We start from the raw sequence: 13,503 nt of genomic DNA on the forward strand, positions 1-13,503 counted from the left end.
TAATCACCTAACCTCTAACGCCATAACTTTGAAAACAAAAAACTTTGCACGCATTTCATCTCAAAAAGCATCGGATGGAAAAGACCCAAGTTATAGCGTTCAGGGAACCAGTCAGTTGGTGGCGAAGGGAACTTTTCTTCGATCTTCTGTCCTATAATGCTTCTTTTTTAAAGTTTAATGCAAAGAAAACTTTGTCAAAAGGTAGACAGAAAAACCATGGTATGACCGGCATAGTAACTAAGTCGGAAAGAAGAAAAATCAATGCCATAGAGTTCTTTCGCATTATTTAAACTAACACAATTTGTAAAAATACAAAATGGCCGCGGTCTTCAATAAACAAGATGGCTACTCTATTTGTCAAGAATAAATAATTAAAAAACAGTATTGAAATTACCACAAAAAAATGCAAACCACAATCATTTTTTATATTATAAAAAAGAACGTTTACCTCGTAAAATATTTCGTCTGACTTCTTTGGTACAGGTATATTCTTACCAGTCAGGCATCTGTCGATATACTTTCTTGTTCTACACTTTGCTCATTTTCTTTACTTTCTTTTTCATTTAATTCTCTTTCATTTAACTCTTTTTCTTTTAATTCTACTTCTTTTAATTCTTTCTCTTTGAACTCTTTCTCTTTTAATTCTTTTTCGACGCTGTTCTCTTTTTGTTCTTTAGATTCTTCTTTTGATTCTTTTTCAATCTCAGATGGTTTGGAATCAGTGGATATAGAACTCGATGTCAAGCTGTTGGGTTGTGATGATTCTTTGCTTTGAGGTTCTTGCGAGTTTCGTGTTTCAGATTTCTCTTTCGATGCGTCTGCAAGAGATGAATAGGTCTTAGATATTGTACTTAAAATTTAACTGAAACTACAATACATATGTAAAACAAATAGTACTGTATTCTACAATCCATCGTTTTAATTACAATTTAATCGTTGTAGGCAATTCGGCCCAATCGCAAAGCGATAAGGTAATATTTACACTGCATCGGATGCACCGGACAAAAATTAAATGTAAATTCTATCTTCCGAGATACGTTTAGTGTTTAATTTTACCGGCAATGCATTGCTTTTAAGTATTTTTAGATAATTACAAAATAACAAAAATGTCCGCTATATTTAATGGCAAAATAATAATTTAAATAAATGCATTTTTTAAAGTTATTTTGTAATAGATAAAACGACAATTAAAATACAACTACTTTTCTTTTTTTTAATAAAAAGTATGAACAACATATGCAATATTATCGTCATTTGTTGCTCTAGTTACACTTTTTAAACTAGGTTCAGTTTCTATCTGTACATAATTTATTACTTTTATGTAGAGTAACTTTCGTTAATGGTTAAAAAGTTGAAATTTATATTTTACTGAGTACTAAAAACGTCATTCAACCCCTAGTTTTCCACCCTTAGAGGTGGAATATTATTCAAATTTTATTTCAAATTAAAATTGGACACCTGGGACCTCATTCCAACAAAAAAGAATCAACAAAATCGGTTCACAAATGTTTTTTGTTCACACGGAGTTATCGCGTAACATACTTACATACAAAAAAACATACAGTAGAATTCAGTCAGTAGTCAGCAGAAAAGTCGGTTAAAAAGTTTAATTGTTTATTTAAGAAAATAGATTTTGACAACAAATACACGGTCTATATATCTCAGCCGGTTGCAAAAAAGAACTTTTTTAATCATGCCATTATCCACAGTACTGTTTTTATTGTATCGAAGTAAAAGCAGCGCGTTAGTCACGCGTTGGACTTCACTCGTCAGCACGCTTTAGCACCGCGTCTATACAAAACGCCTAATTTGTATAAGATTTCATCAGCACGAAATTTTTAGGCGTGCTGACGATACTTCATATAAAACAGACGCTATACTGAAGCGTGCTGTAAAGTAGGGTTCACCCTTAATAGACTATTAAAATCAGGGTTCGAAGTTTATGATAGATTATTCTTTTGATAATTATGACAATGATGGAGGGATGTTCCGATTGCCCCCTGCTCCACTCCAAAATACCTCGGTATTACCTTGGATAGAGCCTTAACCTATAAACAGCACTGCGTTAACACCAAGCAGAAAGTGACCACTCGGAACAACCTCCTGCGCCGCCTTATATCTTGTAAGTGGGGAGCTCCGCCACAAACTTTGCGAACGACCGGACTAGCCCTTCCCTTTTCGGCTGACGAATACGCCAGCCCAGTCTGGAGTCGTTTAACACACACGCACCTGGTGAATACAGCACTAAATGACACATGTCGAAATATTACTGGCTGTCCGAATCCAACCCCTGTCCCCGTTGGCTGGTGTTGCCCCTCCGGATATCCGTAGAGACGTGGCTAGCTTCCTGGAACGCTTAAAAAGAGAATGACCCGCGGCATCCATTACACCATCACGTGCCGGTAATCCAAAGGTAATCATTAAAGAAGTATAAGTCCCTCTGGTCGGGGAAACTGAGCAGGCCCGAATATGTCTCTGGAAGGAGAGATACCCCAAGGTGTCACTCATCCCGCTGTCGGAACACCTCCCTCCTGGGCATGATATACCTTGGCAAACTTGGAAGTCCCTAAATAGGCTGAGGACCCAAGTCGGCCGAAGCAAGGAGTGCATGCACGGGTGGGGTTACAGCTCGGAGAGCGCATGTCCGTGTGGTGTCTCTCTCCAGACAATGGCACATCTTTTGTCCTCCCTGAGTGTCCCTACACCTGCACACGCGAGGGTCTGTACAACGCCACTGATAATGCTATCTCAGTCCTGGTCATCACAAATATAAACGTCAGAGTCGACACGCCAAGAAGAAAAAGAGTGATTATCTTGATAATCATAAAATGAATTGTATTTATGTTTTCAAAGCCACCTGATGGCGGCGAGAGAAGTGTATTCAAAGATGACACCACAAGAACATTTCTCTACTCTCCGCGGGGGGACGCAGCGAGCAACGCCGGATGCGACGTGACGGGTGACGTGGTCGGTCGTTTCAAACAATCCGGAAGCACTTTCTCATCTTTCATCGACGACACCACATCGATCGTTCATTTCATCACACAATTATATTTCGGTCGACATATTGTATTTCAAATTTAGTAAATGTAAAAGATTCGCATTAAATATCCTCATTGCACGTCAAATAAATCACTTCACTGAAGAGTCTCTCCTGTCCTGCAGCTTCCTACGCACACAACACAAGTATCCCTAGCAATGTCGTACTATGTGTTTGTACCCGAGACGTATCGTCAAATATCAATATCAAAAATAAATTAACAGACCAAATAGTTTTCCCAAACATTCTTCTTCACGTGTATTTAGTTTTCTCTCCATTTGTCAATTTTGATAAAAAAAATAAAAATATTCTATCGTATAATTATCATAACAATTACTTATAATAATTATCAAGGAACTTAAATATTTTGAATAATTTCGAACCCTGATTGAAATAAAGCTGGTTTGTGCAATTCAGCACACATATACTATCTACATTAGATAACTACATTAATATTGAAAAGCGAACTAACATAAAAATAAAAGTTATAACTTAAACAGGACTTCTTCCTAAGAAATTATCTTAATTCTTGCAAAAATGTCTTCGTGGTTGTTATTTTTAGTTGCTACTGTTCAAGCGAGAATTCAACCAGGCTTGGAACGATAGGCGGGCCCACAGGAGATCTTCATTAGGAAATTAGAATGAAGGCATTAGGATATAGAGAGGATTAGTTAAAGGACATTTGTGTTAACTAACTGGAAACAGATTAAACAATAATGCTCAGGCCGCACAAAAGCGGCCACCGTCGCCTCTATTTCGGTGTGTGTAAGGGTTCATATGAACTCGTACATTACAAAAATTCCCGCGTCCGGAACGCTACCACGGCCGCCTCTATGTGGCCAGAGCATTATGCAATAAATATCGAGATTATGGGTTTTTGTGATTACCACACTCCATTTTTTAGCTCCGCACTAGGAAAACCCTGTGTCGTGAATGGAAACACACATAGAAAACCACATATTACACCCAAACTCATGAGAGAAATAAATGAAGGCCATACAAACATTTCTCCCGGCCCGGGAATCAAACCCGGGACCTCGGCGTGGCAGAAAGGTTTAATAACCATTTGGCCACTGAAGCAGACATTGGAAACGTTTTTTTTTACGGATTTAATGTTAAAGAAAGAAACAAATCTATAGGTAAAGAAGTAAAGAACCTTTAGTGTCACTTACTAGTTTTCACTACAGAACTTTTTAAAGAAAAGTAGCTGGCTAAGCTGGCCAATCCTCAGTAAGTAGGAATTGGGGACCATTGAGCCAATGTGCCTCGGCACTAAGTCCACGCTTGAGACGCGTTACGTCGTCGGCAACATTAGAGACCCCCCACACTAGCGTCTTGCCAACGCACGCACAACGTCCACACGACGCTGGGTACAGTGAGCAGTCGCTCACTGACGTTGTTCCGACGTAGTGTTGACACTGTGCGTACGTTGGCAAGACGCTGATACTCGAAAGATACTAGTGTGGGGCAAGGCAAGCGGAAATTCGGGTCAGCTGAATTCATTCCCAGTAGAAAGGTTAATTATACTAAAAACAATCTAGGATGATCCCTGTGACATTTCATAATATTTTTTTTGTTATTATTATAATCATAATTTATTTTAGACTCTCGCCTCTCCCAGGGCCTAAAAGATTAATTTTGAAGTTTTATTATTATTATTATTGTTCCTCTTTTGTTTTGTTTATATGCGTGTAATAAACTGTTTTCTTCTTCTTTCTTTCTTTTTAATTTACACCATAAATGTAACCTTGTAACGACGTGCACTAATTTACGTATTTCATAAATAATTTTTAAGATTTAAAAAATATGTATATTAGACAAAGGAATAGCTTTTGTTTAAGCAAATACATTGAATTAAATAAAAAATGACACCACATCAATGTTGTTTATACGTGACATTTATTTTTTCAAAAATTCTTTAATTTTTTGCAGCAATTGCAAAAAAAATTGCAAAGGTTACTTCATTACGCTGCATTTGCTAGAGATGAGTTATATCGATATAAAGTTTTCTTACTTTTTAAGCCTATAAATTAATGATATAATAAATGCTTTTTGAAATTTACTATTTAGTAAATTTCAAAAAACATTTATTATATCATTAATATATAGGTATTGAGTATTTACTCAATTGAAATAGCATTTGAATTATATTTGTATATATTTAACGCTTTCATTATAATAACAAAACACTTTACACATATCGTTCAGTATACGTGAGGAATATAAAACTATAAGAATGGTTACCACGGCGACTTCAAGCAGCGACGCAAACGCGCGACTGCATCGATACAAGCTCGTGATTGCATCGATACAAACGCGCAATTGCATCGACGCAATCGCCTGTAAATCTCAAGTGTAGTGATACAATCGTGCATTTGTATAGATGCAGTCGCGCACTTGCTTCGCTGCTTAAAATCTCGCGCATGTGTAAAGATAGACGATTAGCGACTGCATAGCGCCGCTCTAAGAGAGAACCAAAAATCGAATACACTAAAAATCTATCGACTTTATCTCATCCCTATGATAAACGTCAAATGAAGTGTCACAGGGATCATACTAGTTAGTGTTTAGTATAGGCGCATAAAATTAATCTTAAGGTCGAATAAAATATGTTAAATAAAAAACAGGCCTGTTGTCGTAACAGGACTGAAGGTCTGTTACCATTGCGTGATTTTTAACCATCGAATATATAACCAGAAATAGAAACGAAATGTTATTTAATTTATTTGAAAACTATTCTGCCATATCATTACTGTGACAACTGCGCTCCGATTGGCCAGCCCGAGTTCGAAACAATTGACGGGTGTCGTCAATTGTTTCACTTCAAATCGACTAGTTAACTTGAGCTTTGCTATAATTGACCAAAATTGCAAAATTACATATTTAATTACCGATAAAATTTGAATTTCCCCACACCACCGAATGGAACAGCACGCCATTGTTAGAGATATTTTCTCTATTACAATAAATACAGAATATTCTTGGAATATACGGAGACGTACCAGGTCAATTGTTGGCTCTGTATTATTTCAGTTTTCTAATTTGTAATTTCAGTGCAAATGAGAGTTGATATTTATAAGTGATGTATCACTGATAAGTTACCAGGAATGTATGGCCCTTATTTCATCTCTATTTCTGGTTATATACTCGATGTTTTTAACATTCCCAAAGCAGTGTTTGTAAAAACATCTTAATTCCAAAATATGGTCCTAAGGCACTTTACCTTTCACCTACAGAAACATAAAGGCAAAGAAAAATAACAATTGAAATGAAAACATAAGATAAGATGTAAAACGAGTAACTTACCAGCCCCGTGTGTCGCTGGCCAAGGCTTCCTCACGAACATGTTTTCCACGATTCGGTCAATATTGTCCTTTTCAGATGAATTTGCTGGCCTACAAAAAATATCATTATTACACGTTAATAGTACAGTATCCCACACATGACTGATGGCCGCAATTGACGGAAAACAAATTTTCAGGGCATACAATTTGTTATTACTTACATTTTTTTAAGGTTAATACAAGTGTGCATATGGAGCAAGTCGTTAAATACCAAAAACAAAGATTTGAGACATTCGTTCTTTCAATTACTTTAGCAATAATACGTTACTAGGCTGACATGTTCGTCATGGTACGAATATGAGTAATATTATAATAAGCTTACATTGAAATAAGATTGTTTTTGGAACGGTTATGGTAGGCCCCCAGGAGCCCAGATTGTAAATTGTCCTAACAGCACGTGTTCGCGGTATAAAAATTCTTCTTTTTCGGCAAGAGCCCCAAAGCAAAATGCCATATGTCATAAACTATGGAAGTAACTAAAGAAAATCAGCCTCGCAGTTTCTAGGTCTGAAAGTAATCGTATTTTTTTTAAATCGTTTAATTGTAATTAGATATAAATATAACTGACAGTACATTAGTACGAGCACGAGGACATATTTATCCTTTTGGTCCTACCAGTAGGAGCGTAAGGACACATTAGTCCTCGTGCTCCTACCAGTAGGAGATTGAGGAAACGGCCGCTTTGGATAGCTGAGTAACATCTTGACTAAGAAGTTTTTTTTGTGAAAAATAAACGCACGCTTCGCTGCAATTTCACCTGAAGTTAAGCGACGATGTAACAAACGACGGTAAGAGTCTGTCTAAAAATGCCTACTCATTTTAGCCTCAGACAGCCCCTAATTATAATGTCAGCTGGCATCGGGGGTGAACAGGTGTTGAGAATAATAGAGATATGGAGACCTGTCCTGCGGCAGGTGCGCGTGGTGCGGCCGTACGATGGGGATGGCGGCGGTGGGGCGGCGCGGCTGGCGGGGGGCGGTGGTGGGGGCCGCCACGGCCACGTCCTGCTCCGCGCAGCTGTAGTACGTAACGCCGCCCGCCTGTGTCGCCTGCGCAACACCCGAACATAAGGTCAACAACCCGTCTCATGCCCCTTCACTAGCCCAAATAAGCCCTAAACTAACATAGAAAAAGACAAGAAAATACATTCATTTCTTCACCACAAAAGAAAACAAAAACACAAACAAAGCAAAAAATATATATATACCAAAAAATTTGATTAAAATGAAACACCAACTATTCACACAAATAATAAGAAGAACTGTTGAAATAGAGATACTTTGTGTGGCGCCAGACGCGGTAACAAAAGGGTCACAAACTCAGCATTTGCTGGAAAACGCAATACGTTCCCAGCACTGATTTTCAGTCTCAAATTAAAGTTATAGGTACATGTCTTCACAGAGATTCGACCTGTCGACCATCTCAATTACAAGCTACCGTTCTAACATTGAGCCACCAGTGCTCTTTACTTGGGAGGGATTTACACACGAAAATATTACGTAATGATATATCACCACACATCAGTCTTAAAGACAAGCTGACGCTTTTCATTTATAAAAAATATTTTAACTAATAATAAAAAGGAATTAATTTACATAAATATTTTTTTTATCATTGTTTATTCATATGTATAAACAATGAACTGTTTACACGCACAACAACCATCACGTACTTGTTTGGATTGAACGACTTTTTTTTCAAATATTTTTTTCTGACTCAAGTCACCCATAGATATATCTGTATATATCGATTCAAAAATAAACAATAGAAAATTCTCAAAAAGAGAACTTACGTAATTATGATGCTGGTACAGCTGATGTGGATAAGGCGCCGGCGGCTGCGCATACATGGCGGCACCGCCGAATACCGCACCGCTGCCGCCCTGCTGCAAGGTTAGAAATGCATTAAAATTAATCATTTAATATTTTGCCTTCATCGTCAACATACGAAACACAGTCTTCAGACACACGCGAGTCACAGTCTTGTTTCGACTTTAGAATCAACGTTAGTTGACTCTTAAGGCAAACGTTAATTGTGCAATGCGCAACAGGGACTGATCGTGCTTACAACTCCGGTATGTATCTGGAAAATAGGGAGGGTGCTGCACGTGCACCCGAGGCATTAGCCTCTTGCGAACCTGAAGATGTCAGTGACAACGGTCTGTCAGAACCCTGTATACTGGCTGATTTAGAGCCACAACCTGCGCGCGCAAAGGTTATAGTGTCCTTCTCGCATAACCAAAAGATCGATAGGGAGGGTCACTATAATCAAAACTTATGTAGAAAAGATATGGGAGTTGTTAGCCAATCAAATCAGTAAGTTCGAGCCAATCAAATCATGGAATTTTTCTTTGTATTGTCCAATCCTTGTATCAGTAACATATAACCAGATATTTACCTGCATATATTGCGCAGGCATCATTGCAGGCGGCGCATAAGGTTGGCCAGGCGGTAACTGCCCTGAAACTTGGATAAAATATAACTATTAAACTAATTTGCAGCATCAATCAAAATTTTGATTGAACGAGTAGAAAATGTATGAGATTACAATTTTTCTATAATTTATTTATTTCGTATTTCGACCCATCCTACGTAAAATATCGTATGTTGAAATTGCCAAGTTTACAGGGAAGCGTTTTAAAGGTTTGATTTCACTGAAATGGGCAAAACTCACACTCCAGTGTTATAAAATTCTAGATATCGGTTAGACGAACAATCACAATTTATTTTATCATTTTACAATGTAATTTTAGCATTTCTATGCAAAAGTCACGTGTTATTCAGTGAATTCAAAACTTAACGCTCCCCTGTAAACTTGGCAATTTCGACATACTATACTTTACGTAGTCGATTTGTGCATTTTTTGTTTAATATATTAACGCCTCTGAAACAATATTTGATATGATCAAAAACTATTAAAATAAATGCTTACGCTATTTCATGTTCGTAGCTTACAAATGCCACTAAAATTTTGCCTGCGTCTGTGAACACATCCTGCAGGCATTTAAGTAGGCAAGGGTAATTTTCTTAACAAAAAAATGAAGTACTTGGCTGTATTTTGAGTGACAAGACGAACCTGATATGGGGGTGTTTATGTCGACAAAATTGACAACAGTTAACGCCTGTAAATATTTTTACACTACATACACACTGCTAGATCTTACCCATAGTATGAGGCTGTGGCATGTTGTGAATAGAATGATGGGAATGAGGTACCAGCGGTTGTTGCTCCATCATGCCTAGCCGCACCTGGATCAAAGAAATACACAAGAATTAGAATAAATCAGCTCAATCTAACAGACGAGAATGTACAGTACCAGTACACATGCGGTAAACTATTACGAATTTAAATAGAGACGAGATTAACTGCATATTGGATTTGCTTGATCATGTATTCATAACATGGTTCGAAGGGATAAATATCATAATTATCTTGATAAATATATCTTGGTAATACTATGTAACAAATTTTCAAAAGATTCTGTTTCTGGTTTGACAGTGTTGGTTTCTGTTTAATCATTGTTAGCACTAAGTGTGTAGAAAAGAGTAGCTATACCTCTGAAATTTTGCTTTAATCGCTTCTACTGTGAAAGTAAAATACCAATTAGGACGCTAGTCAAACTTAAAAAAAAAAATATTAGTTAAAATATAGGTTTATTGTTTTGTAGTATTTGTTTAGCTTTCGTCTAAATATATGAAGTGGCTGTACGGTGGAGCCTTCGCCTACCCTAATAAATGGATTAAAATTTGTTTATAAAAAAATTGCGTTTGTTGTCATGGATTGTTAACAAGATATACATTAAATATTGGTTCCGTTTCATTATTTTATTTACTCTTAGAAAAAGTATTGGATGCAATCATTACATGATTCGGTCTTAAAATCCCGTACCTATTATAAACTCTGTACTCGAGTTTAAGAACCCTCATTATGCAGTGATCAAACGTCTTCAAAACGGAAGAGCATAAATATATCATTTTAACACATCAGTCGTAATACAAATTATATAAGACCGCAATTTACTCCATTGTTTTAAGGTTATGGTAAAATCAGGATTAAGTTTACCTGTTGCGAATGTTGCTGAGGTAGTTGCTGTTGCTGCAATTGCTGTTGTGGTAACTGTTGCTGCGGTAACTGCTGTTGCGGTAGTTGCGGTTGCGGTAGTTGCTGTTGCTGTAGTTGCTGCGGCGGTAGCTGCTGGTGAGGCGGTGAGGGTCCGTGCTGTTGGGCAATCACTGGGGCGCTACGGTGACTCTGAAAGAATGTTGTCCAAACTAATAAATGCGAAAGTAACTCTGATTTATCTTTTGCTTGTGCATGCTCTGTGTATGTTTAGTAGAGGTGAAACGGATAGTGATTTGGCCGGATACCGGATATTCGGCGAACACCTAGGCCGATAGCCGGATATCCGGCCGCCGGATACCTGACCCGCTGCCGTAAACATGTTGCGACCGGTTTACAGCGCTCATCTCCGTGATTGATTAATTGATTAGTGAACGATTGCACTTTCATATTGACGAGATGCTTTGTTGTGTTCACTTGGTTTTTATAAAAACTATTAATTTATTCGATAATACAAACAAATACATAACAGAAAAATGTTTTTAAAAATTGTCCATACCAGTTGCGGTGCCACTCTGAGCTTTAAATCGCAAAGATCTGAGAGGCATTGGCACTGCGCCCGTCACCCTGAGACATAAGTTGACAAGTCCCATGTACCTTAATTGTAATTTTTCTAGCATAGCAATCTCTGGCTATATTAAAATTTCTAGTATAAGCCCAGCACTTGATACGCCCGTTACTATTTTGTTTCAATTTAATTTCGTTAATTTGTTTGTGATCTAACAATTTCTAAGCCTTGATACCAGATTTGCCAAAAAAAATTGAATTTGCACATTTCAATACTACAGATATGTTACACATTGTATTTGAAGATGGTTCAAATAGATCGTGATCCCTTCATTTGGTCGTCAGGCAGCATATAAAATTTTTACAAAGTTAGAAGAGTTTACAGTGAAAAATTGTCCTCTGTACCTGATCTCATTTATGAAAATAAATAGAACCAACTTTTACCGCTTAATGCAAAACAACTTCATCCATCATAATTTACCTTTATTGAAAATTGAGTACTAAATTTACAGATAACGTTATCTAACTTCATAGTTCTTTCAGTTTCAACTAATAAACAGATTGTCAACGATCCTGTAGTTGCTGTTTATCCTTTTACTATGATCTTTAATCAATAAATAAATTTATTTGGCGTACTGATTACTAATTTTTCTCAGTTTAAAACATCCGGTATCCGGCCGGATATTGTTCTACTATCCGATATCCGGATAGTAAAAATAAGTCGGATACAGGATAGTTGCCGGATATCCGATTCAGCTCCAATGTTGAGTTTGAATTTCAATTTTTCAATTAGAATTTCAAATTAAGTCCGTTTTATTTTATATTTACAAACAATACCAAAAATATGTTTAGGTTGGTTTCGTAACGCTTAAAACTAAATAAAAGTAATCATATAAATGAAAGTATCGTGTACCTGCTGCATCATCTGCTGAGGGTGCATCTGCGGCGCCGGGCTGCCCTGATGCTGCGCCGGCGCACCTCCCGTGTATTCTGCGCAAAAAACCCACACAAATTTCAATTAATATCAACATTTGTATGTACCACGTAAGGTTCGCGTTTTAGTTTATTTTCATTAAAAAAATAGGTGCACCTAAATAATGCCTATTCACACCCGTCTTGAAAAGGCCCAAGTCATCATGACGGAACAAACCAACGTAAGGATAGTGGAAGGAAAAGGAATTATTGAACGATTCAAAATTTTCAAATTAAGTGGCTAGGAACCTGTAAAGACGATAAAAAGAGACGATAAAAAGGTGGGATAGTCATCCCACTATCGTAGTCACGAAGGAGAGTCACAACTTGTTTGATGCTGTCACTTACCGCTATGATATCGATGCTGCTGTTGAGGTTGTTGCGGCGGTGGCTGTTGCTGTTGCTGCGGCGAATATGTGTCGAGCGGTCGTTGACGTAAACTACTGTAGCGCTTGCTGCCACCGCGCTGCTCGCCGGGTGGTTGATTTTGAGGTGGTGGTTTCTGCTGTTGCGTTTGAGGTGCCTGCTCTAGAGGTGGCGACTTGTTAGGAGCTGCATTGTTTTGCTGTTGTGGTTGCTGAAAGGAGGTAATACATAGGTGAAAAACTTCTATTAAGGCATCACGATGCTGGTCCAATTCGCAATTTTCACTTTTTTTATAATATTAAGTGACGGGATGAACAAGTCGTGCACCTGGTGGTAAGGTATAACAGTCGCAATGGAACTCAGAGCTTTAGAACTTTAAATCGCAAAGATATGAGGGGCACTGTGCCACTGCGCCCGTCACCCTGAGACATAAGTTGACAAGTCCCATGTGCCTGTAATTTCACCAGCACCCTTAACCCTTCAAAGCCAGAAAACAGTATTGCTCACGTTACTGCTTGGTGGTAGAAATAGGTAACGTGATTGTACTTCACTGGACGAACCCTATCACGAGAAGTTCTACTGCTACTAAAGAAAGCTTTTGATGGTTCATATATTGTGTTCAGACCTGTGCTTGAGGTGGCGGAGGTTTCTTTTTCCCCTGTTCTGTAGGCACTGGTCTTTGTTGGGCTACAGCCGCGTTCACTTTGCGTTGTGGTTGGCTTGCACTAGAAATGAGAAATAACAATAAATTATCAACTCTAGAATACTAATAGGGAGAATTTTCAATAAAATCATTGCCTAATAAATATACCCCTATTTCCATTGACTTACAAATAAATGGACGACGGGTCTAATACAAAAACCACGAAAAAAATGTCCCAAGTCAACCTATTTAAACGTAGTGACATGTAAAGGAATATGAAAAAGCTAAAACGTTGAATTTAAATTGTAATGTTATCGCAGTACTGTCTAATTTTGCTTACTTCGCTGTCAGTCGAACAAACGAAGACTAAAGCGTGAATGACGCTCTGTATACGATTTTAAATATAAGTTCGGATACTTTTTAGCGCGGACCCGACGTCCATATAATTGTAAGTCAATGCCTATTTCAATCTTTTGCAAATGGAGTAAAATTCATGTTTGCTAATAGTTATT

At 37.6% G+C, this 13,503-nt stretch overlaps 1 protein-coding gene across 2 annotated transcripts in view; it reads right to left on the reverse strand.

The window, feature by feature from the left end:
- Positions 1-492: 492 nt before the first annotated feature.
- The window catches only part of LOC113229004 (protein CASC3-like), a 29,038-nt gene continuing 16,027 nt past the window's right edge, over positions 493-13,503 (reverse strand). For both annotated transcript variants that reach the window (XM_026462475.1, XM_026462474.1), the window contains 10 exons: positions 12,974-13,073; positions 12,331-12,559; positions 11,924-12,000; positions 10,447-10,635; positions 9,548-9,632; positions 8,782-8,849; positions 8,177-8,269; positions 7,285-7,433; positions 6,347-6,435; positions 493-818 (listed from right to left, as the gene is read on the reverse strand). In XM_026462475.1, coding sequence (XP_026318260.1) covers positions 499-818; positions 6,347-6,435; positions 7,285-7,433; positions 8,177-8,269; positions 8,782-8,849; positions 9,548-9,632; positions 10,447-10,635; positions 11,924-12,000; positions 12,331-12,559; positions 12,974-13,073 — 1,399 coding nt within the window. In that variant the 3' untranslated portion in view covers positions 493-498. The remainder of the gene's footprint in view (positions 819-6,346; positions 6,436-7,284; positions 7,434-8,176; positions 8,270-8,781; positions 8,850-9,547; positions 9,633-10,446; positions 10,636-11,923; positions 12,001-12,330; positions 12,560-12,973; positions 13,074-13,503) is intronic.

The sequence above is a fragment of the Hyposmocoma kahamanoa genome, unplaced genomic scaffold (genome assembly GCF_003589595.1).
Source record: "Hyposmocoma kahamanoa isolate Upper Pololo Valley unplaced genomic scaffold, ASM358959v1 270, whole genome shotgun sequence".
Taxonomy (NCBI): domain Eukaryota; kingdom Metazoa; phylum Arthropoda; class Insecta; order Lepidoptera; family Cosmopterigidae; genus Hyposmocoma; species Hyposmocoma kahamanoa.